The 24,227-nt window shown below is 51.3% G+C and overlaps 4 protein-coding genes across 6 annotated transcripts; 2 read left to right on the plus strand and 2 right to left on the minus strand.

Moving 5' to 3' along the window:
• On the plus strand, positions 1-5,130 carry CREB3 (cAMP responsive element binding protein 3). The gene is made up of 9 exons (XM_003995609.5): positions 1-267; positions 383-530; positions 607-674; positions 771-860; positions 3,042-3,148; positions 3,258-3,326; positions 4,187-4,271; positions 4,369-4,453; positions 4,532-5,130. Exons 1-9 carry the CDS (start codon positions 175-177, stop codon positions 4,846-4,848), a joined length of 1,062 nt encoding a protein of 353 aa, XP_003995658.1. The 5' UTR covers positions 1-174; the 3' UTR covers positions 4,849-5,130.
• On the minus strand, positions 4,994-17,206 carry GBA2 (glucosylceramidase beta 2). The gene is made up of 18 exons (XM_003995608.4): positions 17,076-17,206; positions 15,706-16,290; positions 12,257-12,348; positions 11,841-11,956; positions 9,524-9,742; positions 9,010-9,249; positions 8,675-8,777; positions 8,360-8,513; positions 8,147-8,272; positions 7,776-7,948; positions 7,434-7,538; positions 7,116-7,223; positions 6,862-7,013; positions 6,630-6,736; positions 6,340-6,482; positions 6,146-6,261; positions 5,855-6,046; positions 4,994-5,576 (listed from the first exon to the last, which is right to left on the minus strand). Exons 1-18 carry the CDS (start codon positions 17,120-17,122, stop codon positions 5,304-5,306), a joined length of 3,051 nt encoding a protein of 1,016 aa, XP_003995657.3. The 5' UTR covers positions 17,123-17,206; the 3' UTR covers positions 4,994-5,303.
• On the plus strand, positions 17,108-20,657 carry RGP1 (RGP1 homolog, RAB6A GEF complex partner 1). Its single transcript, XM_006939269.4, has 8 exons — positions 17,108-17,236; positions 17,621-17,757; positions 18,257-18,340; positions 18,445-18,594; positions 18,869-19,015; positions 19,220-19,347; positions 19,559-19,748; positions 20,252-20,657. The coding sequence occupies exons 1-8, from the start codon at positions 17,121-17,123 to the stop codon at positions 20,473-20,475; spliced, it is 1,176 nt and encodes a 391-aa protein (XP_006939331.2). The 5' UTR covers positions 17,108-17,120; the 3' UTR covers positions 20,476-20,657.
• On the minus strand, positions 20,593-24,042 carry MSMP (microseminoprotein, prostate associated). 3 transcript variants are annotated; one of them, XM_045042898.1, is made up of 4 exons: positions 23,564-23,695; positions 21,555-21,654; positions 21,220-21,328; positions 20,593-20,883 (listed from the first exon to the last, which is right to left on the minus strand). In XM_045042898.1, the coding sequence occupies exons 1-4, from the start codon at positions 23,651-23,653 to the stop codon at positions 20,703-20,705; spliced, it is 480 nt and encodes a 159-aa protein (XP_044898833.1). In that variant the 5' UTR covers positions 23,654-23,695; the 3' UTR covers positions 20,593-20,702. The 3 variants fall into 3 exon arrangements, 2 of the variants coding, with proteins under 2 accessions (XP_044898833.1, XP_003995660.1); XM_003995611.5 differs by lacking the exon at positions 23,564-23,695 and having other exon boundaries at positions 21,555-21,687; XR_006588656.1 differs by lacking the exons at positions 20,593-20,883; positions 21,220-21,328 and having other exon boundaries at positions 22,145-24,042.
• Positions 24,043-24,227: the final 185 nt, after the last annotated feature.

A 24,227-nucleotide genomic window follows, 5' to 3' on the forward strand; every position in this document is an offset into this window, starting at 1 on the left:
GAAACTCCAAATCCCGAATGCCTCGGGGGTATCACGTCACTTCCGTTGTGTTGGAAGTTGCTGAGAATCGAGTCTTGGGGGCTGGTGTGGTTTGACAGCGACGGGTCCGGAGTTGTGGACAGGTGGAGGGGTGAGCTTTTGTGTTTTTGTCCATCCTTCCCGTAGATATCCGGTATGGAGCTGGCATTGGACTTGGGTGACCAGGAGCTGCTGGACTTCCTGCTAGAAGAAAGCGGAGATTTGGGGGCAGAGCAGCCGCTTTCCGAGGTGGGTGGGAGCTGTGAGTCGGGTTGGCGCGGGGCGGGCGGGAGGTTGGGGGGAGGACGTCAATGAGGCAGGAGGTAGTGATAGGTCAAGGCTTGTTCCTTTGAACCCTGTGCAGGCACTGAATGAATGGGAGGTAGAGGATTACCTGATCTCCCTGCTGAGTCCCCCAACGTCGTTGAACGTTTTCAGCTCCTCTGATTCCTGTCTTGTCCACCATGATCACACCTACTCTCTCCCACAGCAACATGTCTGTATAGATGTAGGTGAGTCTGAAATAAATGAAGTTTAGGGGGAGGGGAGGATTCGTAGGCTTGGCTTTTTATATTTTCCCTTTTGCAGATGGTGGGAAGTATGGAAAAGAGGGGGCCCAGACGACTCCACTCCATGTGGAGGAGCCGGCGGAACAGGTACTTGACTTGATTTACCGCGGGATTATGCCCACATTGCACATTCCTTTCTGACACCCCCTTGCAACTCTGCTACCCACCTCCTGGTAACCCCAGGAGATTGCTAGGTTGATACTGACAGATGAGGAGAAGAGGCTGTTGGAGAAGGAGGGGCTTACTCTGCCTGGGACACTTCCTCTTACAAAGGTAAGACTCCCATTGGTGGAGTGAAGGCTGGAGGTGGGGGTTGTGAGTCCCAAGTAGGCTGGTTCTGTTAATTTTGTATCAGGAAGGACTGAGATTAGAAAATTTAGCAAATTTGTTGCTAATAGGAAGCTGGAGCCTGTAGTTAATATGGTGGATGCAGAGCCACATCCTGGTTTTGTGAGGCTTTCACAAATTTTGGTGTTCTCTTTTTAAAAATTTTTTAAGTTAAAATATTTTTTTAGGGGCGCCTGGGTGGCGCAGTCGGTTAAGCGTCCGACTTCAGCCAGGTCACGATCTCGTGGTCTGTGAGTTCGAGCCCCGCGTCAGGCTCTGGGCCGATGGCTCAGAGCCTGGAGCCTGTTTCCGATTCTGTGTCTCCCTCTCTCTCTGCCCCTTCCCCGTTCATGCTCTGTCTCTCTCTGTCCCAAAAATAAATAAACGTTGAAAAAAAAATTAAAAAAAAATATTTTTTTAACGTTTACCTTTTTGAGAGAGAGACAGGGTATGAGCAGGGAAGGGGCAGAGAGAGAGAGGGAGACACAGAATCTGAAGCAGGCTCCAGGCTCTGAGCTGTCAGCACAGAACGTGATGCGGGTCTTGAACTCATGAACTGCGAGATCATGACTTTGAAGTCAGACATCCAAATGACTGAGCCACCCAGGTGCCCCTCTTTTTATTAAAGTTTTTCAAAGTTTATTTTTGAGAGAGAGAGCGCGCGCGCGCGTGCGCGCTTGCTTGCTTGCTTGAGTGTGTGGGGAGGGGCAGAGAGAGAGAGGGAGACGCAGAATCCCAAGCAGGCTTCTGGCTCCCAGCTGTTAGCACAGAGCCCACAAGATCATGACCTGCGCCATTTAACCAACTGAGCCACCCAGGCGCCCCCCCCCCCTTTTTTAAAGTTTATTTATTTTGAGAGAGAAAAAACCAGCAGGGGAGGGGCAGAGAAAGGGGGTGACAGAGGATCTGAAGCAGGCTCTGTGCTGACAGCAGAGAGCCCGACATGGGGCTCTAACTCCTAAACCATGAGATCGTGACCTGAGCCTAAATCAGATGCTTAACTGAGGGAGCCACCCAGCTGCCCCTTGGTGTTCTCTTTAACAGAGAAGAATTCAAAACCATCAGTGCAACATTAGTATAGGGACCTGGAAAGGACTGTACAAGCAAGGGGCCCTGACACTTAGATTTCACTGGCTTCAGGGTCACCCACTGATAGCTGAATGGCAGAATTAAGTTTTAGAATTCATCAAGAATTCCTCAAGGCTGGATGAAGTAGTGTAGTGAGAATAATTGTAAAATCCCAAGTTTTAAGTTTTAAGTGATGAGGGTCAACTTTATAAGCACAGTACCATAGTACTATTGTGAAATCAACATTCATTGATAGAAAGGTTGGGTTTTAATTTCTTAAAAATTTTTTTTTTAATTTATTTTTTTGCGGGGGAGGGGAAGAGAGAAAGGGAGAAAGAAAATCCCAAGTAGGCTCCATGCTGTCAGTGCAGAGCCCATTTCGGAGCTCTGACTCACAAACTGTGAGATCATGACCTGAGCTGAAAACAAAGGTTGGATGTTTAAGTGATGGAGCCACCCAGCTTCCCTGAGAATTTTAATTTCTTAAAAGTACAAGAAGAGTTACCAGTTTGAGATGACTAAGAAAGTGAGTGGGGTTTGAAGGCTCTATCAATGGAGGTGTTGCCTCTAGAAGGGCAGTGACCATCTTGCTCTCCTTTATACCCCAGAGCACGTTTTAGTGTCTAGTTTTGAACCTATGTTTGACACATATTAAGAAGATGCAGTCCATCCTGAGGGAAGATGATGAGTTAAATTTTGCCCAGATTTTTTTTTTAACTCTGAAGAAACAGTAAATGCCTTAAACCAGTTAAAGACTGTTCATTCTCTCTGGTCTCGGAGGTAGATCCTAGGTAAGTCCAGTTGATAGAAACTATAGAGACAGATGTTGGCTTAGTATAAGAAAGATCTTTTTTTTAATTAATAAAATTGTTAAAAATTGTTTGGCTTGTGAGGGCGTTAACCCTAGGTCTTCAGAGGCATTCAGACAGAAGCCAAGTGCCTATTGGCCAGGGAAGCTGTAGAAGGGATTCCTGCATTAAAAAGACTGAACTTAGTTGCCTTCCAACTCTTTGGTCCAATGTTCCTCTGATGAGATCTCTTTTCCCTGTCTTCTCTTAGATGGAGGAACAAATTTTGACACGAGTGCGGAGGAAGATTAGAAACAAAAAGTCTGCTCAAGAGAGCCGCAGGAAGAAGCGGCTGTATATGGGAGGCTTAGAAAGCAGGTACAAAAGGGAGAGGGATCCAAGGGGTGGGAACAGAGGTAGTTGGAAGTGTTGGGGTTCAAAGATGGGGGGATACAGTCCATGTCCTCATATCCTGTTATTCCCTCAGAGTCTTGAAATATACAGCCCAGAATCTGGAGCTACAGAACAAAGTACAGCTCCTGGAGGAACAGAATTCGTAAGCAACTCTCTAACATCAGTTTCTTCTTCCTCCCGTTTTATGCTGTTGTACTCTTTCCCTTGCTCCACACTGGATTTCTCACTGGGCAGCGCCCACATGCAAGGTCTGGTGCTTGCCCTTAAGTGGATGATTCCAAGCAGCTCATAGTAACAGGGAACAAATTCACAAGTAACTAAGGATAAGTATCCAAAAGGAGAGAGGAAGGAGTAAGAAAGACCCTGTGGGACAGATCACATTTGATAGTAGGTAAGATTCTGGGGTGGGGGTAGGGAGCATTCTAGGCAGAAAGAACACAGCATAGTTCAGTCTGGCTGGAACCTTAACATAGGGAAGTTGAGCCAGAAGGCAGAGAACATAGAATGCCTGGTGAGGATTATGTGCATAGCTGATCAGGCAGTGTAGAACCACTGAATGTATCTGCAAAGGAGTTAAGTCTGGGCAGGACGGAAAGGGGCTTATCTTTTGTCCAAAATCAAAATGTTCTTTTTTTTTTTTTTTTTTTTTTTTTTTTTTAGAGAGAGTGTGAGCCGGGGAGAGGGGCAGAGGGAGAGAATCTTAAGCAGGCTCCATGCTCAGTACGGAGCCTAACGTGGGACTTGATCCCACAACCTTGGCATCATGACCTGAGCCGAAACCAAGAGCTGGACACCCAAACGAGCCACCTAGGTGCCCCAGAAAGGTGTTTAATGAGGAATTTCAGGCATTTTGTCCACAGAGAGGAAGAGGTCATTTGCAAAATAGGACAAAAAGGGACAATTTGGTGCAGATGGAGGAGTGGACTTAACAAGGTTTCATTGTATCTCAGGGTGCCCAGCCAGGGGCTGCTCATGGTCTCCCCCCACCCGCCCCCCTTCTAGGTCCCTTCTGGACCAGCTGAGGAGACTCCAGGCCATGGTGATTCAGATATCCAACAAAACCAGCAGCAGCAGCACCTGTGTCTTGGTGAGGATGGTGACGGCAGGAGAGATTCTTTTCTCAGGCAGCAGCCATAGGGGTACAACCTAGAGCTCTTCTTCATTTTCTTTTTCCTGTTCTCCAGGTCCTACTTTTTTCCTTCTGTCTCCTCGTCCTACCTGCTATGTACTCCTCTGACACAAGGGGGAGCCTGCCAGCTGAGCATGGAGGTGAGAGGCTTGAGGATGCCATTAAAGAAGGGCTGGGGGAAAGCCTGGCCTGCCCTTTTAGAGTCTTTGTTTCCTTAGTGTTGTCCCGCCAGCTTCGTGCCCTCTCCAGCGAGGACCCTCACCAGCTGGAGCTGCCTGCCCAGCAGTCAGAGGTACCAAAGGACAGCTCAGACCAGGAGCTCCAGGCTCTCGGCAACTCTTGCTGTCTGCTGAGACAGATGCCTCAGGCTCCTGGTGCCGAGCCTGCCTTGACATTGCCACTTCCTGTCCCCTCCCCAAAGTCCCCCTGCTCAGGTCCAGTCCTTCCCCTGCCCGCAAACTTCACAAGAGAAGGGGGATGGCTCCCTACTCACAGCCCCACATCTGTTATCTTACAGGGCAGATATTCAGGCTAGATGTGAGGATATGGGGGGGGGGGGGGATGCTAAGCCAGAGCCCAGAGTTCCTAGTCTGTGTCCAAATGAAAGGAATGGGAGAGGGCTAGCCTGAGCCCCCATGTCCTGTCAGGAAGCCTGGGAGTTCAAACACATCACACTTCACTGGCTTTCTGGGTCTTTTATTTGTACGCATGTATGTCTGCCACCCCATGAATGGGCCTGGGGGAGTCAACTAACCTCCTCAATCATTTCATGCAGTGAGGGGATTGGGTGAGGGAAGAAATAAATAAGTGATTCTGACTCCTGGGTCACCCTCAACCCCTCTTTACTGGCGCGATTGGGTAGGGAGAAGGGTAGGGGCATGATTGTCTTGGTGGCTCAGGGCTGCAGGAGATTGGTGGGGTGAGGGGTGAAGAGGAAAGGCCAGGCTGGAGGCTGGGCTGTTAGAGCCTCTCTCCGACAGTTCAGAGAGCTCACTTTGGGTTTGCCATGGCTTCCTTTGGTCCAAGTTTAGGCCCTGTGCTTAGTCCTGTGCCCTGTTCGGCTATCGGCCTGGAGGCCTTTTTATGCTGCTGCTGCTGCAGGGCCAGCTGCATGGCCCAGATGCTCAGCGGCCGCATGTAGGCCAGTGAGCGGAATACCCGCTGCTGGCAGTATGCTTCAGGGGTCTGGAAGGCCAAGCCCAGGCGCTCCCACACAGTTCGGTAGCAGCCTTCAGCTGTCTGGAAACCTTCCCAAGTCAGGCCCTGTAGGAAGAGATGTCAGTCACATTACTCAGCAATCCCTGAGTAGCCACTTAAGCTGGACAGATAGAGACAGTAAGGTCTCTCCCCTCAGGGAGTTCTCAGCTTGTGGTAGAAACAAACGTGATCCGTAGGCAGAAGACTGAGGCAGGAAATGGAAGGCATGCCAGGGAAAAGGGAGAGGTCTTCCAGATGGGTCAGGCCCTACAGAGGTCTGATGGCTGATCAAGTTTGCCAGCCCAAGGTACAGATGGTAGAGAGATGGAAAGGGAGTGTATTACCTCCTGGATCATGGTGGCTGCCAACCCATAGACCACACCCACCCAGACTTCATCAGACTGGACACTGGATCTGTCAGGAACACCATGGGGCTGCATCCCATTCACAGCCCCCATGGCTCCTCCTGCAAAGGCCCGGACATTGAACTCGAAGATGGTTTGGAGAGCACAGACCACGTGAGGGGTAGGAAATACCTAGAGGGGTAAAGGCAGAGACACGCTTCCTTAAATTTGCTTCCCACCTCCAGAAAAAAACCAACTTCCTCTCTGGCTCCTCTTCCTAGTCTTTCTCACCTCAGTGTCTCCTTCTCCTAGACCACTGGCCCTCAGGAACCACTGGCCAGCACACTGGTCAGACATGATGCTACAGGACTGAGGTGGAGGGCTGCAATCATAGTTGTAATAGCGGCCTGGAGTACAGGAAGACAAAATAAGGCTCCTTGTGTCCCCATAGCTGCCTTAGGTCTCCTTAGGCTCATACAACTCACCATTCCATAGTAGTCTCTCATAGGCTTCTTGACCTCGTCTAAGGATGGAAGAAAACTTATCCTGGACATCCTGTGCCCCACATAGGACAGCCATCTGAACCATCACAGCCACAGCTGCCAGCCACAGTCCTCCACAGTAAGCACTGATCAGGGACACGGATTTGGAGGTCAGACTGGCAGCTCCAGCCACTCCCGTGCATAACAAGCAATGAGTCATTCTTCCTTGAGCCCACAATTCTTTGGTGCCCAGTTCCCCACCTCAGGTACCCTAGAAGTCCCTACTCTCCAACCTGGGGCCTGTGGTGACCCATCCATCATAGGTCTGGTCTGCATAGCCTCCATTCTCAATGAGTCCATCTTGGTCCTTGTCAAACTTCATTTCAGACTCCATCACGGCCTAGAGAGGGACCAAGATACTGAAGACCTAGATGGATACTAAGGAGCGACACAATAGCCAGCTGGGTTCTCCCCAAACACCAGTCATGCCCTGGGCACACTGGCCACTGCCCGTGCATGTCTTACCAGACATACAGGCCACATGTCTCTCAGGAAGCCCTGGTCACCCGTCAGGTAATAGTCTCGGTAAACCTGCAGCACAAACTTCAGGTTTAGGTCCTTCCAGTCAGCGGTATCGTGGACCACATATGCATTGACCCGGAGCCATGGCTCGTCATCTGTGGGAGGGGAGGAAACCTGACTGATTTGCATTGGTGGGTTGGGTAGAGGGTACAAAAGTTGAGGGAGGGAAGCAAACTCTGGGCTGGAGGAATTTTTACCTGGGTCCCCAATATCATGGGGGATGACGTTCCTCCTTTTCACAGGTGCCATTACCCCACTCATCAGGTATTGTCGCCGTGTCAGGTCCTCCCTGAGCGTGGCCAGAGCTGGCGGAGCAGACATACAATTGGGGGCGGGGGTAGTGAATGGGCAGACTTGAGGTGGGGCACAGAACTGTTTGTGACCCTAGAGGGGAACCAGTAAGCAGGATGCGGACATGTTGGGTAGAGAGGAGGAAGGAGACAATCTCAGGGACCAAAAAGATTCGTGGGTGTGGGGGGCTAAAAGGGCAGAAAGGGAACAAAAGGGACCCATACCCATGTCATACTGCAGGCTGAGCTCGAGTTTGGGCCAGAGCATGACGAGGGCGAACGAAGCATAAAAGTGGACATCGTATGTGTTGTACATGCGATATTCCTGGCCTGGAGGAAGGAGGGAGACACACTGTCTCCAGAATTCCTGCTTCCCCTCCAAGTCCCCTCCCTAGCTTGTCCTTGAGCTGGGGATGGGACACTGTCACACTCCACACCCGCCACTTAACCCCCTCATTCCAACCAATCCCCTGGGGGAGGCAAAACCCACCATCCTGCCTTCTGGCAGGGCACTAACTGGCCCCATGGATTCGGCCTGCTGTACTGCAGTCCACCACCAGCCTGTACCTTCTAGGTAGCCAAATCGACCATACTCCTGGAGGATGGGGCGGAGCTGACACATGCTTCCCACCAGCTCCTCTGGTAAGGAGTCTTCAGGAACCTCCAGCCATACTGTGCCTCCATCAGCCAGGAAGTATAGTTCATTGAACAGCGCAGATTTGTACCAGGCAGGCAAGGATCTGGGGAGTCAGGAGGAGGGAATGCTCTAATGAACGTGGACCTCCAACGAAGGGAAGGATTTTGGAGTTCTGCAGAGTGGGGGGCACCAAGTGAATCCCTGCCCAACTCTGCTGACTGTGGTGGGTGGAGACTGAACCAAGGAGTCCCATTTGGAATGTGAGTGCCCAGGAGAAGGGTAAGAGAGGCCCCATTCACACCTGTCGTCCAATACCGGGCTCTGCCAAGCTGAGATCTTCTCTTCCCAGTCTGTGTATCGGCACAATGCATAGTGGCTAAGGGTGGGAGCTGCATTACCATCGCGGCCAAAGAACCTTGTGTACCGTCTGGGATGGAAAGGGAAGGAATGAGAACTCGGGCTCCAGGTCAGAGCTCCAGCACCTTGGATCCCTGAATTCTTTTGATCCCTTCACCTGTAGTAGACCTGGCCCTTAGCTCCAAACATGATTCTGGGCATATCCCAAGCCAGCGAGAACTCCAGGCGGCACTGGCCTCGAGGTGGCAGCTTGCCCGTAACACACACAGCCCCAGCAATGCCTACTCCTTTCTGTGAGGGGGTGCTTCGGCCTGAGGGAAGCACAAGAGAAATTGGCATAGGCATCCTCTTCAGCCCCAAGGATCCCTAATATGGGAATAAGGCCTATTCATGACCAGGGCTCTCACCCCTCCTCCCAAGACAGGGACAACCTCTCTTCCCACCACCTCCCTATCAAACCCCCCCCTGTCACCAGCAGGGGAGTCCAGCTGTCCATCTTGAAGTAGGTCTTGCCACACCTGCTGCCCAGTGCTGTCAGGGTCAAAGGCTGTGATGTGGGTTACCGTGGTATCCGCCTGTTAGGGGGCCAAAGACTGAGGGGAAGCTCCACAAGTATGCTGGCTTTGGCCTAACTCTCCAGTTCCCATTATAATTCCCACCTCCAAGTTCCAGAGGCTTAAGGGCTGTAGTGAGGATGGGATTCAGGAAATGAGGAAATGAAGAGACCCTGGCGGGATGGGGTGGGCTCAAGGGCCAGGCTGAGGGTAGGGGTTTGCGGACTAAGGTCTAGGGCGGGCTCTTCCATACCGTGAGTCGTGCAGCCACAGCCATCGTGTAGGGGTTTGGAAGGGTTGGATGATGCAGCAGCAGCCCCTGTACAGTCTCCCCATCACGCTCCAGATAGAAGGGCTCATTCCACAATCCCCCTGGGGCATCATCTCCACCCCCCAGTCCATTCCGCATGGAGAACATGATGGACACGTCCAGGGCTTCATCCCCTTCATTTTCCACATCCCACACAAAGACTCCTACAGGCAGGCTGCTGTCCTGGGAGCAAAAGATCAGACTCAGATGGTCCCAGTGTAGCGCCTCCTGGCCCCACTCTTCCGTACCAAGGCCCTGGCTCAAATATTACTCCCTGCCCCCAGTAGACTCTCTTTTGTTTCCACTTGCATCTCCCCAGATTTCCAGCAGGCTGTCTTACCAACTGAGCGGAGATCCTGGAAAACCGGCATGATGTCTTTCACAGATCATGGAATTTCCAGCAGAGACAGATCTCAGGGAAGGGAGGGCAATGGAGGAAACATAGTGGGAGCCTCACCTGGTAGTCATGGGGCAAGATGGGTGTGATCTGGCGACAGGTAAGGGTGACATTCTGGCCAGGAAGCTGATAGACAGTCCAGGCTCGGGGATAGAGGGCGTGGTAGAATGCAAAGTACCCACACAGGCCCCAGTTCCAGCTGCGTAGGACACTTGGGCGCTCCACAGACAGGACTTGCTGGTACACAGTCGTCCCTTCCCGACGCAAGCACACTGTGAACTAAACCAAGAAGGCAGATAGGCTGGATGGGGTAACCACAGGCACCTCAAACTAGTCTCCCGTCCCCTTTCAGAGCCTGCAGTGGTTATCATTGCACCACAGCCTCACTCATCCCCCAGACCTCTCCCCCAGTGGTGAGTCACCACCAAGTCCTGCCTCCTCTCTTCTCCCAGGCTTCCTCTCCCTTCTTACTATGGTGGTCTTAGCACCCTCACCATTTCTGCTTTTATGCTCTGCCTCTTGCCATCTGGTATCAGAGGATCTTTCTTACAGGCAAATCAAGACATGTTAGTCTGTGCTTATATTTCAGTGACTCCCCATGGCCCTCAGGCTAAAGTCTAAATTCTTCTTCCTGGCTTTGAGGGCCCTTCTTGATCTGGCCTCTCCCTGCCTATCAGACTCATTACTGTTCAAGCACTTATATTCTGGTCATATTGAATACTCACTGTTTCTTGAACACACTAACTACATTTCCTCCTCCATGCCTTTGCTCCTGCTCATTCTCCATCTGGTGAAACCTCTCATCCTTCAAGGCCTAGGTCAAATGCCATCTCCTCTCCGCAAGCAGTGAGTCATTCTCCTGTGTGTCCCCCTACCCCTCTAGTTTAGCATGTTATAATGGTTTTGTTTACATTCTGACTCCCTGACTGCTCTGTGGGTTCTTTGAAGGCAGGGCCCTCTCCAGGTCACTGAGGCCCCCCTCTCCAATTATGACTCCACATCAGAGACAGGCAGAGTTGGCACGTGTAGGGAGAGCATGAGGAAAGTCTAGAGCAACGTCCCTTTTTTCTCAGCGTACTATCTATCCCTCTTATTTTGGTTCTTAGGTGGTCTCACAGTCTCCATTTTCTCAAAGTCCTATTGCCCTAAAAAAATTTAAGCTTTTGGAGTATATGGGCTATAAGGGGTTAATCTTTCTTCCCTTGCTTCAAAGTATGCCTGACAAATTTTAATGTATGTGTACAATAATTTATGTTGTTGGAAGTGGCTAAGACTATGGGCTTTGAACCACAGCGAGAGCTGGGTTCTGGAAGCCAGAGCTTCCATTTACCAACCATGTGACCTTGGGCATGTTACTAAATCTCTTTGGATCTCAGTTTCCTTATCTATAAAATGGGTGTAATAATGGTTCTTACCTTGTAGGACTGTCTTTAAATATTAAATATCACACAAAATGCATAGCACAATCTCTAGTACATGTTAAGCATGCAATAATTACTTTAACTCGAGTCACGATTCCGGAAGGCACTTCCCCTCAGGATACCTAATGGATGAGCCAGAGAGGAAGCTTGGGGCATTGGGTAGGGTTGGTAAACCTGAACTAGGAAGGGCATTGCCATTAATTGGACTCAAGGTCTGCTAGTCATTTTTTCTTTGAAGATGAGCTGAAAGCTGGAAGCATCCCTCAGACAGGAAATGGGAATGTGGTGGACAACTGCACATATAAGGTTGCTGGAGAGAGATGATGAAAGGTAGACTAGATGCCTCTGGCAACTGAAGGTCCAGATGTGATGAAGGAACAGAGGGAAAAGAAATGAAGCTTCAGAAAAGGGAAAAAAGGAGATCTATGCCTGAGACAGGAGGGACTTCCCAGGCCCTCAGCCAGGGAGACCACCAGAGGAGTGATCACCAGCAGAGGAGCTGACCTCTAGCTGAAGGCTAGCCAATCAGGGTGAAGAGTAGGTACCCTACACATCTTTTTTCCCCGTGCATTTATAAACTTTTGGGTTTGTTTTCCCTTCTGGTACTACTGAATGTTCTTTTAACCAGGTTAAGGGATCTGGAAATTCCCTGCTCCCCCTGGCTGGGGACTGGCTGAGCTAGTGGAGCTGGGGCAGCAAAGTAGGTAGGAGCCATTTACTAGAGAAATAGAGGGCATGAAGGTGCTGGGGCTGTTTACTCTTTTAAGAAACATGTGCTCTGGGAGTATCTCATTCCTAGTATATCCTAGCACAAGGGTGGGCGAATGGGAAGCATCGTGAAAATACTTATTGGACTGAATCATGTGCACATCTAATTTCTACATCCTACACTGGCCAAGAGGCTTTTCCTGGTCTGGGGTACTGTCCTGGACTCTCCTTCACCTCCTGGTTCTTACTTGGTCAGCAATGACTGTCTGGTGCTGGTACATTCCAGGATTGAGCTGCCAACGACAGAACTGGCCTCTCCAACCTCGAGTGATAGTGCCTCCCCCGATGCCACCCAAAGGACAACCTAAAGATAGAATCAGGATGGTTAGTGGGACATGGGAAGAGGAAAAGAAGCCCATTCCTCACTTTCTAGACTATAAAGATGAGTCCCTCTACAAACCCTGGGGATATCAGATCAACACATTGTATGCTTTAAACTTACACAGTGTTTTATGTCAAGTATAGCTCAGTAAAGCTGGAGGAAAAGAAAAACCCAGGGAAAGGGGCTGTGCAACTTGCAAAAACTGGACGCCTCTTGCCTAGCTCTGCAGTAGACCCAGAGGCTGGGCCCTCTCTGTGCAGAGCAGAGCTGGGGTAGACTCACCATAGATCTGTCTCAGGGGTACACAATTGATGAGGTCAATGAAAGGTGTTTTCTTCTCCACCTGGGTCTTCCGGTACCACCACTGCAAATACCTGAGGAGCAAGAGGCAGTGTGAGTGGAAGGGGCAGTGGGCGGTATCTCCAGGGCTGCAATCCCCTGCCTCTCTCTGGTCACCCAGTTGTAACTTCCAATTACATGGCTGCCAAGGACCGTTCCCTTCACTTCCAAATCTCTCTTCCTTTTCACTTCTCTACAGTTCAAGGTCCCCTGCTCTTCTCAGTCACCCCAGCTTACAGCATGGGACTATCTTTGTTTCTCCTCTTTATTCTCCTCAGGAGCTTCTGACCATGCCTCACCTGTAACTCTACTACCACTGCTTGGCTTTAGTTCAGGAGCTTTGCCTGAGGTGCTGAGAGGGCCAGTTTTGTTTCCCTGACTACACCCCCCCATCCACCATGGGAACAGTCTGCTGGGATAACTCTTCTTCTTCTTCTTCTTCTTCTTCTTCTTCTTCTTCTTCTTCTTCTTCTTTTCTAGAGGGTGGGGAGGAGCAGAGAGAAAGGGGGAGAGAGAATCCCAAGCATGCTCCACACTCAGCACAGAGCCCAACATGGGGCTGGATCCCACAACCCTGGGATCATGACCTGAGCCAAAACCAAGAGTTGGATGCTCAACCTATTGAGCCACCAAAGCGCCCCACTTTCTTCTTTTTAAAGTGACTATTTTTCTTCCTGATTGTGAAAGATGAAAATTTGTACAGTATACTAGATGGAAGAGGAAAAAATCCCACCCATAGACAACCAGTGTTTACATTTTGGGGCATAACCTTTTAAGTCGTCTTTAAAACTTCAGCATTTAAATAGTAAGGTTTCTGAGTTTGCTCTCTCATAGTATCCTAGTAAAGCCTAAAAATCCCTACCTGGGGATTTCCTGGTCTTGTCATAGCTCTGTATCCAATAAGCAAATGGTTTTGTTTGGGATTCAAGGTGCTGACACTGGTTTCAGCCTCTCTTCCAATCTTAAGTCCTACAGATTCCCATTCAGAGTGGGTCATCACTAAGCGACCCTTGTCCCACCAGACTCTCCCAATTCTATTCTCCTCCCTAGCCAGCCATTTTATACCTATTGTTCAAAGCACACCACTTGTAACTATGTAATTGGGTAAACAACTCCTCTAAGCCTCAGTTTCCTCATCTACAAAGTGGGGTACCTCCTGCCCTGCCTATTTCATGGAATGGTTGAAAGAGCAAATAACATTATAAATAGGAAAGCCATAGGGTACCTGTGTCAGGTATTACTGTTACTTGCACATACGCTATCTGAACTCCCAATCAGATGCTGTCTTGTTCTTTCAGTGTTTCTCACACGAGTCTGACACACTTTTAAATTTCTTGGGGAAAGGGATAGTGACAAAGACTAGCTGATTATTACCACAGCTTTAAGCACAGGGCAGGGCACATGGTCTGCAGTCTGTAGATTATTTGCTGAATTTACCAGTGAATGTGCAAACAGTGGGGCACTACACAGGTGAACATGAAGAGGAGCAAGGGGAGGAGAAATGTGATTAGAGAATAGGGAGGGTACATTCTGGGAGAAGGGGGAAGGGGGAAGGGGGGGAAAGAGGAAGACAAAGGATGAGATGATGGGAAAGCAGAAGGTCCTCTTTGCCAGCTTAGAGGGAACTGGACTTTGAAACTAGAGGCCATAAAGGAATGGAGAAGGGGGGGAGGTTACAGCAGGGATTAGGGCAGTGAGGGAGAAATGCAAGATCTGAAGGTAAGCCTAACAAAAGAGTATCTGGTGTAGAACAAGCACTCAGTAAACATGTATTGAATGAATGGACTCAGGCTGGAAGGGAGAGCAATCAAAACTGAGTCACCACAATGAGGCCAAGAGAACTCTGGCTTGCTGCAACTCCTGATCAGCAAACCTCCAGTTTGGTCTCCTCTTAGGGTTCATCTCTCATTCCCCTAATTTAGCAGCTGGCCATTCCTGACCCATTTGGCCTTCTCCCTTATTTCAGCCCCAATTTAAGAATTATCATTCACAATTAATTGTTCCTTGTTTCACCCCTGCTTTCTCCTCAGTGCAGGACCTCATCCCATTCCAAAAGCCCCATGACAATGATCTCCACCCTATCCTGGCATGTGGAGCCAAGGTTCAGGGGGCTGAACACAGCTTCAGGCTTCTGACTCAGCTCACACTTAGGGGCTGAGGGGCTAGGAGGCCTACCCGTTCTTGATCTCAGTGTCCTACCACATGCATCCCATTGTGCTTCTCTCAGTACTCTAGCCCTCAGATCTTATTTTGACCCAGAGCTCTGGGGGTCAGAGTTGGGCTGAGTCAGTTTCTGAAGGAACCTGGAGGGATGATTTTCTTTAGTACAGGCCACCCACAGGAACTAGCAGAGGAGCCAGATACCCAGGCAGCGTCAGGCCCTTCCCACTGCTTAGGGCTGGGCTGGGGGAAGGTAAATGTGCTCCCAACCCAGCCCTACAGCACTGACTGAAAGGGAAGGGTCCCCTACTTTAGAGGCTGTTAGAGCTGGGTTTTCTAACCTTTATTCCACCATCCCCAGCTGTGTTTACTTTGTGGATTGACTCAGAATGACCTAAGGGTGATGCTTTCTGTCCTCATATCCACCTGTTCCTGTTAATAGGTCTTGGCTTCTCATCACTAGCTTCTGAACTCAGTGGGGATCTGTAAGGATCTAAAGGAGTTCTACAGCTCAGGATAAGCTCGTGGGGTGTCTGCAACCCTTGGGGGAAGGGGTACCAGAGCAGGCCTTGGAAGACTATATTACTTAGAGCTCTAGGGACACTTATGGCAGTGCCTCTCTGGCCAGAGATCTCTGCTTTTTGTATCAGGGATTGTCTACCTCAGAATAAAGTGAACAGCACACCCCTCTCCTTAGGTGAGAGCGGGCAGGCTGTCACCCACTCCCTAGAGCTAAAGCTTGAAAGAAACCAATGGGTGTTGGGACTGTAATGTGGTGTGACTTTTAAATGAGGCAGACAGAACACCCCAGTTACTCAGGGGAATCAGGTTGAGAACTCGCCCCTTTGGAATAAGGAATAAAACAACATTGTGTCTGTACCATAGTAGACAGACTATCCTTTCCCGCCTTGCTACAAAGTATAGCAAATGCCAAAGGGAAGTCTTTGGAAAAGGAGTGAGATGCAGCCTAAATGGGAAAGGATGACTGCAGGCCCAAGATGTTCCTGCTCTTTCCTACTAGAAAGACAAGTTTCTGGGAGGAAGGGGGTTGCAGAGATGTGACCCGGTCTCACCCGCGCTCCAAACCACAGGCTTAGAATATGTTGGGGGTAGGGGCCAACTGACTGGAACAAGGCACCCACCTGCTTTCTCACCCTTTCTCACCTCTGCTGGAAATCTTGTGCTGGAACAAAGTGAAACCTAAAGTACTCTAGGCAATGGGATCTACTCACCGCAAGCCCATGCCCAGATGCTTTATCAGGTTGCTCAGGGAGATGTTGTTGGCATTAAAGGGTTTCCTCTTCTCTGCAAACTCATGAGCCAGGCAGATGCGCCAGCCAAAGGGAGGCACCTGGTAGCCCTTAGCTTTGCCTTCATAAGAAGCCATCAGTTGCCCACAGTCCTGCGGATTGCTGCAGCCCGGCTCACTTAGGGGCCGATTGTCTTCAGGGCTGTCGCAGTCTGTAACCTGCCCAGTCTCAGTGCCTCCAGCATTATCAGGGCAATAAACCTGTGGATCCCCTTTGGCACAGCTAGTCTGCTCCGAGGCTGGGACTCCGGTTCCCATGTTCTCAGGATCCTGGGTCCCCACGGCCTCGATGGTCCCGGGTCCCAAGTCTTTGGGTACAAAGTATCTCTCTAGGCAAGTCCAGATGCGGGCGGCGGTGGTTGTTAGGTGTCGTCTCGGAGGGCCAGGCGCTGGGGAAAGCCGAGGTGAGCTAGTGTTTCCGTGGAGCCTGGGAGCTGTTGCTGCAGCGGCGTTGGCGGCGACAGCAATAAAGCCGCCTCGGGCTCCCCCTCGGTCTTCTCTCTGGGTCCTGGGAGGGAAGGATCGGGTCTCGTCGTCATTGGGCCGCGGTGATTAGTTTGCCCAGCCAAAGGGCGACTGAGCCCGCGGAAAGGGGAGGAGCCCCGGGGGCCAGCCCGCAAGGAACCGCCCCCGGGACCGGCCTGGGAGCTTGCGGCCGCCTGAGCCCCGTCTCCGGGCCGTGGCGCCAGGCCCCACCCCGCCCTGGGTAGGGCGCCGGGTCCCGCCGGTTGGCGTCTGGGACAGCGCCTGCGCCCGGGTGCCAGCCTGTGGGAAGGTGACCCAAGGCGGCGGGACAACCCGAGCCCCTTCCGGTCCGATCAGCCGGGCGTTTCCGGTCGGAAGGCGCTCGGTGGGGAAGGGGGGGCTGAAGGGAAGTCCCGCCTCTGCCGCGGACGCCGCCACGCACTTGGCCCGGTCGTGGAAAGGCGGGCAGGTGAGGGCCTCGGTGTGCCGAAACCGGGTATTCGACCGTGTGAGGTGCCCGGGCTAAGGGCACGAGGTGACGGGCGGTTGTGGCGTTGGGCTGGGACCTGGAGCCTGGAGGGAGGTTGGGGAGGCTGGTTTGGGGGTTCCGGGAGGTAGGGGGACTAACTCGGTACTGAGAGGGGCGGGGGCCTGGAACCCAGAGAGACGTCCTCCCCCTACTGGGTCAGCTGCCACCCGTACTTGCCATCCACTTTCCCGCACCCCAAAGCCAGGCGCTTCCCTTAGACACCGTGCTGGTGGCCGCTGGTCTCCTCTGTCCTGGCCCCAAGGTTCTCCGCCGAAGCCCCTCCCTGCCATGGTACTGACCTCTGACCCCCCTTGTTTCCTTTTAGATCTGATTCCGGAGCTGCCATGATTGAAGTGGTAGCAGAGCTGAGCCGAGGTCCTGTGTTTCTGGCGGGGGAGGCGCTGGAGTGTGTGGTGACAGTCACCAACCCCCTGCCCCCCACAGCCACTTCTGCATCCAGGTGGGGATGCAGATACTGAAGGAGGTGGTTCTTCTGGGAGGAAGCCTGGTTTCTATGGTGCTAAGCCAGAGCTCAGATTGTCCTGTAGCACACCACCACCTTCTTGCTCATTGCGCTCTCATTGTAGGAAAGGGCTGTTGAACTGAACGTGTGGTTGACGGAGCCCTCCACGCTCCCTTCTCCCCTTCCCCATTTCCATTTTACCCACAGTATACTTCTTTTTAATGGATTCTCTTTGAGGTTCAGGATTCCCCGATCTCTAAGACAGCCACTTCACCATGTTGGTCTCCTCAGATGGTGGGGGGGTGGGGTGGGGGGGAGTTTGGGAGAGCATTTGTGAGGTCAGGAGCTCCCCTCTGATGCTTTCTTTTCTTCTTCCCATAGTGAGGCTTTGGCCTGGGCCAGTGCCCAAATCCACTGCCAGTTCCATGCCAGTGAGAGTCGAGTAGCACTCCCTCCCCCTGACTCCAGTCAGCCAGACGTCCAGCCTGAGAGCCAGACTGTCTTTCTACCACACCGAGGTTAAAGATGGGCATTTGCCTTTGGAAGGGGGTGGAGTCATTGTCACCTGAGAGTGAATTTGTTAAGTTGTTCTAGTGGGTCCTTATAGTTTCTGTCATATTGGGAATGTTGGGGAATGTAATTGTTGTTTTGGGGGTATATGACTGTTTGTATCTTACAACAAGAAAATAAGGGTAGCTTACTTTGGGCTGCCCCCACTTGCTGTGCTAGTTTCACCTAGTACTAGGCAGTGTGGGTCATTTTTTTTTTTTAATTTTTTTTTTAATGTTTATTTGTTTTTGAGACAGAGAGCATGAACGGGGGAGGGTCAGAGAGGGAGACACAGAATCTGCAACAGGCTCCAGGCTCTGAGCGGTCAGCACAGAGCCCGACGCGGGGCTCGAACTCAGTAGCCGTGAGATCATGACCTGAGCCAAAGTCGGACGCCCAAGAGACTGAGCCACCCAGGCGCCCCTAGACAGTAGGTCATTAAATTGCAGTCTTTCTTATCTCTTTCAGGTGAGAGGGGTCAGTGTATCCTTTCCACTCCACCAAAAATCCTTTTCTGTGATCTGAGGCTAGATCCTGGAGAGTCCAAATCATGTGAGTGCCTATCTCTTTCCCACCCCTGGATTGCCTTCTAAGGCTCCTGGAGGGAGGACTTCTCTGGCTGCCTCTGGCTGGCCTGACTACTACTTCCCAACCAGACTCCTACAGTGAAGTGCTGCCCATAGAGGGACCACCCTCCTTTCGGGGTCAGTCAGTCAAGTATGTCTACAAACTGACCATTGGCTGCCAGCGTGTCAACTCACCCATCACTTTACTCAGGGTCCCTCTGAGGGTTCTTGTGCTGACAGGTAAGTAAGGATTCCTGGAGGGAAGGGCTGGGGAAGAACCTCACCAAAGCAGAGATGATCTGTAGAGGGCCTGCGAGGGGGGCTGGAGGGAAGCTTCCTGGTCTTAGTAAAGGTGCAAGTTGGGGGGTGGGGGGCGGTTTTTGGAGACTAGGTTGAAATGTGTACCTGGGATGTGACTCCCCTTACCTTCAGCCGTCACAGGTTGGAGTCTAAAACCCTAACCTCTACTGTCTATTCCCTCCTAGCACTACCTTTCCATCTCTTCTCTCTGTAGGCCTTCAAGATATCCGGTTTCCCCAGGATGAGGCTGTAGCCCCATCTAGTCCATTCTTGGAGGAGGATGAAGGTGGGAAGAAGGATTCATGGCTAGCAGAGCTGGCTGGGGAGCGTCTCATGGCTGCCACATCCTGCCGCAGCCTCCGTGAGAATCCTTTCACAATTGCCCTCCCCCATACCCCCATATTGTTACTGTCTCTGACAGATTTTTCTAATTGCCATATGCTTCTTGAGGATTCACTGATACTCATCCCACATTATAAAGAAAAACCCCACCTTGGCCTCTGGCTCCCAGCCCTTGGTACTCCCCAGTGTGGACTCCAGGCTCATAGTGTCCCATTCTTCCCAGATCTATACAATATCAGTGATGGCCGAGGAAAAGTTGGGACATTTGGCATCTTCAAATCTGTATACAGACTCGGCGAGGATGTGGTGGGGACCTTAAACTTAGGGGAAGGAACTGTAGCTTGTTTGCAGGTGAGAAGGAAAGGGGATTTTGGGGTGCTGGGCCTGGAGGGCTAGGGAGGAAGGAGGAAGGGCCTACATAAAGAGGGGTGGTATGTAGAAGTGAATAGTGTGGTCACCCAGGGTCCTTTTGGTAAAATAGCTTGAGATTGGGCTCAAGCCTCTCACCTAGAGTCCTTATTTTCAAGTGCCTGCTAGCAACCACTTCTCTTCTTGCTCCCAGTTTTCAGTAAGTTTACAGACTGAGGAACGTGTACAGCCTGAATACCAGAGGCGCCGCAGGACAGGGGGTATCCCCTCTGTCTCTCATGTGACTCATGCCCGGCACCAGGAGTCCTGCCTACATACAACCAGAACCAGCTTCTCCCTCCCCATCCCTCTCAGCTCCACCCCAGGCTTCTGCACAGCCATTGGTGAGACCCAGACCATCATCGGCGGGGGGCGGGGGGCGGGGAGTAAAATGCTGTATTTAGGTAGAGTGTAATGGGTCCTGATTCCTAACAAACTCCTGGACATACCCACACCCAGCCTCCGACATGTAACACTTTCTCAGACATTCAGTCTGTTTCCTAGATGCACTAACTTCTAAATTCTTAAGAGCTTTACAGATGTCCTTCACTGCCCCTACCCACTGAGATCCTATGATGCACTGATCTCTGATTCCCCAGCGTGTTTACTTTAATCTACCAAGTCTTGACTTTCCACACTTAGATTATTAGATGCTTGACCTTGCTATCCTGTTGACATGTTTCTGGTTAACACTGGATTTCTTTAGAGAAATCCCTGATCCTAGCTCTGTGACTTCTTCTCTTCTTCCTGAATACCACTTTTTCCCCCCATTTGCTAACCATATCCTGCATTGGTTTTTACTCCTGCCTTCTAATGCCTCCCCACTTTTATCTGTTTTTTTCCACAGTGTCCCTGAAGTGGAGATTGCATTTTGAATTTGTAACATCGCGAGAACCAGGTTTGGTGCTCCTACCTCCCTTGGAACAGCCTGAGCCTGTCACCTGGACAGGGCCTGAGCAAGTGCCCGTAGACACCTTCAGCTGGGACCTTCCAATCAAGGTGCTGCCCACAAGCCCTACCCTGGCCTCATATGCAGCCCCAGGCCCCAGCACCAGCACCATAACCATCTGAAACTGACTCACCACGACGCTATCTTTCTTCAGGATACTGAGAACTCAGCACCTGGACTCTATAGTAGGGCCCATTTTCCCCACCTGGGTCCAGTGGCATGGACAATGAGAGGCAGGCTTTTAGCTGTAGCATTAATTTATTTATTCAGAATAAATTGGCAGCTGCTAGTGGTTTCCCTGGAAGTGGCAGCAGCAGTGGGCAGTTAGCGGAAGGGTGATCGGTTGAGTTTAGTTGGAGTGGGGAGCAGGGGCCCCAGGGGCAGGGGTGTTGGCTGAGCCCCATTCGGGGTCAGGCCCTCCCCCTTTGCAGGGCAGCCGAGGGTCAGATTTTTGCACCAGGGAGAATTGACAGGTTCCTGCCTCCTGACGTACCTCACACCCCGCGGGGAAGTCGATGGGATGCTGAGACCTGGGGAAGCAAAGCATGGGAAAGGAGTCAGCATGGTGAAGGCCCCCTTTATCCCTGCCCTACTTTCCTTCTCTGCCAGCATTCTTCCCATGTCTTTAGTGCCGTCTTGTTCCCTGTGACTAAGCCCTGGCCTGCCATATATGGATTTTTTCGTTTCATAGCAGAAATATTTTCCCTCCAGACCGCCCCCTACATCCCTCACTTCGTAGCCTGCAGCCTTCTCTCTTTCTCTCACTCTTGTTGGTACCTTCAGGTTCAGCCAGCCTCATACCTCTATTCTGTTCATTTTCCCACCACAACAGTCTGGTTATACCCTGGCAGTCTGTGGTCACTCACGTGTCACAGCAGCCCACACCGACGGGATGCAGACAGGTACAATGGAAACAGTCCTTGCGGAGCCAAGACTCACCGAGGGTAAAATATTTCCCTTCATAGTGGCAGGGGGCTAGGGAAGAACAGGAGATGTTAGTGTGTGTGGGAGTGGTAGTGGCAGACAAAAATCACTTGCGGTCTGCAGTGGGAGAAAGTAAGTACACATCACCTCCATATTTAGTCTCTCCAATTTCCGAGCTGGACGGAGTCTGGGTTTTCTGGTAGAGGATCATCTCTAAGCCCCCCTCATCCCAACTCCCTCTGTCCTCGGCCTTTCCAAATACCTCCCCCAGCTTTACCTTGAGCTTGAAAGTAGCACTTGCTGTGGACTCCTGGCTGCTGGAGGAGCAGAGATATCACCAAGCAGATGATCCCCCAGCTTCCCAGGACTCCCTTCGCCTGTCCAGACCAGAGCATCATTAGGGTCATTCCTGCAGCACAGCCCTCTCGATCCCTTCTTGGCCTCTGTTCCAGACTACTCTGGTCTTGTCTCTTTGGCTTTTCTTTGTTTTTCTCCTTGAGTCTTAGTTTCTGTCTTTCTCCCCTGGGCTCCTGTCTCACACCATCTCCTTGCCCTCTGCTCTCACAGGCTTGGGATGTTTATAAAGTGAGGACCCTGGCCCCCTGCTGAGCAGAGCTGGAAAAGCTGTAACTCTGTTTCCTGAGGTGAGGGCATGAAAACAAGAGGTCTAGCTTTAACAAGCTGTGAGAGCTGATTCATGCCCCGGCACAGCGAGGGGGAGGGAGGTGGCCATGGAAGGGGCACTGACTGGGCACTTCCCCAGCAAGGAGGTGGGAGGGGTAAGGGCCCCCAGGTGGTCCCCACATCTCTTCCCTGACCTGGAGAGGAGGAAGCATTCCCCCCCACCCCCAACACACACATACACACCAGGGGTGTGTGTGCTGGGATCCTTGCCTGGACCGGAGGGAGGCATTTCCTGGGGATGGCTAATCCTGCGCTCCAGCCAAACCCAGGAGCTGCAGTAGGGTGCGACAGCCAGAGGCTCCGGGAGAGCAAACCGACACCTGGAGTGGAGAATGTTTCTCTCAGACCTTAGGGCAGAGTCTCCCTGAAGTATGCTAGAGATGTGGGTGCTCCTCCGAGATGAGGAGGTGGGTGTCTCTTTTGCACAAGCCTACCGGGGATGCGCTTTCCATTGCTTGGTACCCCCAAACATATGGCACATGCAAGATCTTCCCTTATCTGGGGACAGTTCTTTTAAAGAGGGACATCTCTAAATACTCTACTGGTATGAGTCACTCCGGTTTCACAGAGGTGCCCCTGTTTCCTGTAAGAACGAGAATTGAGGAGTCCTCGATGTCCTCTTTTGGGTTTCCTGCAGGCTCTGGAGAACCCCAAGATGGGTGATTAAGACTGTAGGTTATAGAGTCAGACTACTTGGATTCAGATCCTGATTCCACTTAAGAGCTGTGTGACCTTGGGCAAGCTACTTCAACTCTCTAGGCCCTTTTCCTTATCTTTAAATTGGGATAGTAATACTAACTCAGGGTTGTTGTGAGGCTTTAAATGAGATGATGCGTGTAATGCTTTTAGCACTGTCCCTGGCACATGAGCCTCAGGAAATGGTAGCTGCTGTGGTTGGTGCTAAAGCTCAGATAAAATGGGGAGACATTCCTTTGTCTGAATGGTATTGAGCAGCTCTGCACAGCTGAAGACTTCTGTGGGGGGCTGCTATCTCCTATCACAGACTTCTGCCCTTTGTGCATTCGTGCTCCATGTCACCCTTACTACCTCTGGTTTGAGAAAAAAGTGTTGGGGGTAAACCCACTTTTCCTAGGTCAGTCAGTACCCTCACTTCTGCCCTGGGAGAAGGTGTCAGTTTCTCATCCTTCCAGGTAACATTGGGACCCCTGCTTTTCTCATTTGGATTTTGATCCATTTCTTCCCATCCCCGCTCATGTGAACTCTCAAGTTCTCCTATTTGACCACTCTAATGCCAGCCATCTCTTTGGTACTAATGACACCTTTCTTTCGCTTTGCCATACTCCAAAGACCTTTTTCTAGCTGTTCTTTCCTGTCTGGAGGGCCACTTTGACCTTCTGTTTTTCCTTCTAAGTCTCCAGTCCATTTTACTGCAAGAGTCTCATTCCCTGCCACCCAGTGGATCAGATACAACTACTTCTGGCTGACCTTTTTAGAGGGCCACCCTGCCTCTCTCCTCTTCATTCAGAAACAACTTCGTCTGTCCACCTCAGACTCCCTATTTGTCCTCTTCCAAGTAATGGCTTAAGTGGATGGAGATGCCAACTATATGTACCACATGTTCACCCTAGTCAGGTCTGATACCTTTTCTATTTCAGAGGAGTGCCAAGAGAAAAAAGAAAATTCATGGTTGAAGCTGGGTGCCTTGATTGTAGGCTGGTGTGTGGGAAACATGACCCTGGACTGCTCTCTTGGCTGGAGCAGGTGGATTAGGAGTCCTTTCTAGCACAAGGGCCCAGAAATCTTGTCAGTGGTCAGTAGCTCTGCTGCTACCTTTCTGGGGAAGGGGGGCCCTGCTGATACCCTGGAAATCTGGGGCACGGAAAGCCTTTTGCTCCTGCAACCTGGAGCCGACCCAGCAGGGGGCAGACACGACTGGGGACCTAGGAAGCTTGAAGGTGGTGATGATGCCGGCAGGCAAAGGGGGCCCAGTAGGGATTGGTGTGTGTGTGAGGTAATGGGGACAGAAGTGGGGGCCGCCTATAATGAAGATGAGGTAGGCATATGGGCGGGAGTAGGGGGCTTCTTTCTAGAAAGAAAGCCGGGGGTTGAGTCGGGATCCTTCTCACAGAATTTGGGGGAGGGGGGCGTGTCGGGGAGGTGTTGGTTGAATCCACTTGCATTCCTGTTGGTGTGCACGTTCTTGTGTGCGTCTCTATAGCTGCTTGGGCCCCGAGGCCACGCTTGTGGTTGCTGTGTGTATGCTTATGTGTAGAAGAGGTCAGTGGTTAGGGCCCAACTCTGATTC

This window comes from Felis catus, chromosome D4 (assembly GCF_018350175.1).
Source record: "Felis catus isolate Fca126 chromosome D4, F.catus_Fca126_mat1.0, whole genome shotgun sequence".
Taxonomy (NCBI): Eukaryota; Metazoa; Chordata; class Mammalia; order Carnivora; family Felidae; genus Felis; species Felis catus.

What these genes read in the sequence shown, in the direction of transcription:
- MSMP (XM_045042898.1), bottom strand. Translation starts at nt 23,653, where the DNA reads ATGTTTCCCACACACCAGCCTACAATCAAGGCACCCAGCTTCAACCAT. An exon ending in ACTCCTCTGAAATAGAAAAG is followed by an intron (nt 21,655 to 23,563) that starts GTATCAGACCTG and finishes TGGTCTGGACAG; the next exon opens with GCGAAGGGAGTCCTGGGAAG. An exon ending in GGTGTGGGCTGCTGTGACAC is followed by an intron (nt 20,884 to 21,219) that starts GTGAGTGACCAC and finishes TTGCTTCCCCAG; the next exon opens with GTCTCAGCATCCCATCGACT.
- RGP1 (XM_006939269.4), top strand. Translation starts at nt 17,121, where the DNA reads ATGATTGAAGTGGTAGCAGAGCTGAGCCGAGGTCCTGTGTTTCTGGCG. An exon ending in GAGGGTTCTTGTGCTGACAG is followed by an intron (nt 18,595 to 18,868) that starts GTAAGTAAGGAT and finishes TTCTCTCTGTAG; the next exon opens with GCCTTCAAGATATCCGGTTT. An exon ending in AGGCTTCTGCACAGCCATTG is followed by an intron (nt 19,749 to 20,251) that starts GTGAGACCCAGA and finishes TTTTTTCCACAG; the next exon opens with TGTCCCTGAAGTGGAGATTG.
- GBA2 (XM_003995608.4), bottom strand. Translation starts at nt 17,122, where the DNA reads ATGGCAGCTCCGGAATCAGATCTAAAAGGAAACAAGGGGGGTCAGAG. An exon ending in CATCTGGGCATGGGCTTGCG is followed by an intron (nt 12,349 to 15,705) that starts GTGAGTAGATCC and finishes CTTGCTCCTCAG; the next exon opens with GTATTTGCAGTGGTGGTACC. An exon ending in AGCCCGGTATTGGACGACAG is followed by an intron (nt 7,949 to 8,146) that starts GTGTGAATGGGG and finishes CTGACTCCCCAG; the next exon opens with ATCCTTGCCTGCCTGGTACA.
- CREB3 (XM_003995609.5), top strand. Translation starts at nt 175, where the DNA reads ATGGAGCTGGCATTGGACTTGGGTGACCAGGAGCTGCTGGACTTCCTG. An exon ending in ACATGTCTGTATAGATGTAG is followed by an intron (nt 531 to 606) that starts GTGAGTCTGAAA and finishes TCCCTTTTGCAG; the next exon opens with ATGGTGGGAAGTATGGAAAA. An exon ending in GCAGCAGCACCTGTGTCTTG is followed by an intron (nt 4,272 to 4,368) that starts GTGAGGATGGTG and finishes CCTGTTCTCCAG; the next exon opens with GTCCTACTTTTTTCCTTCTG.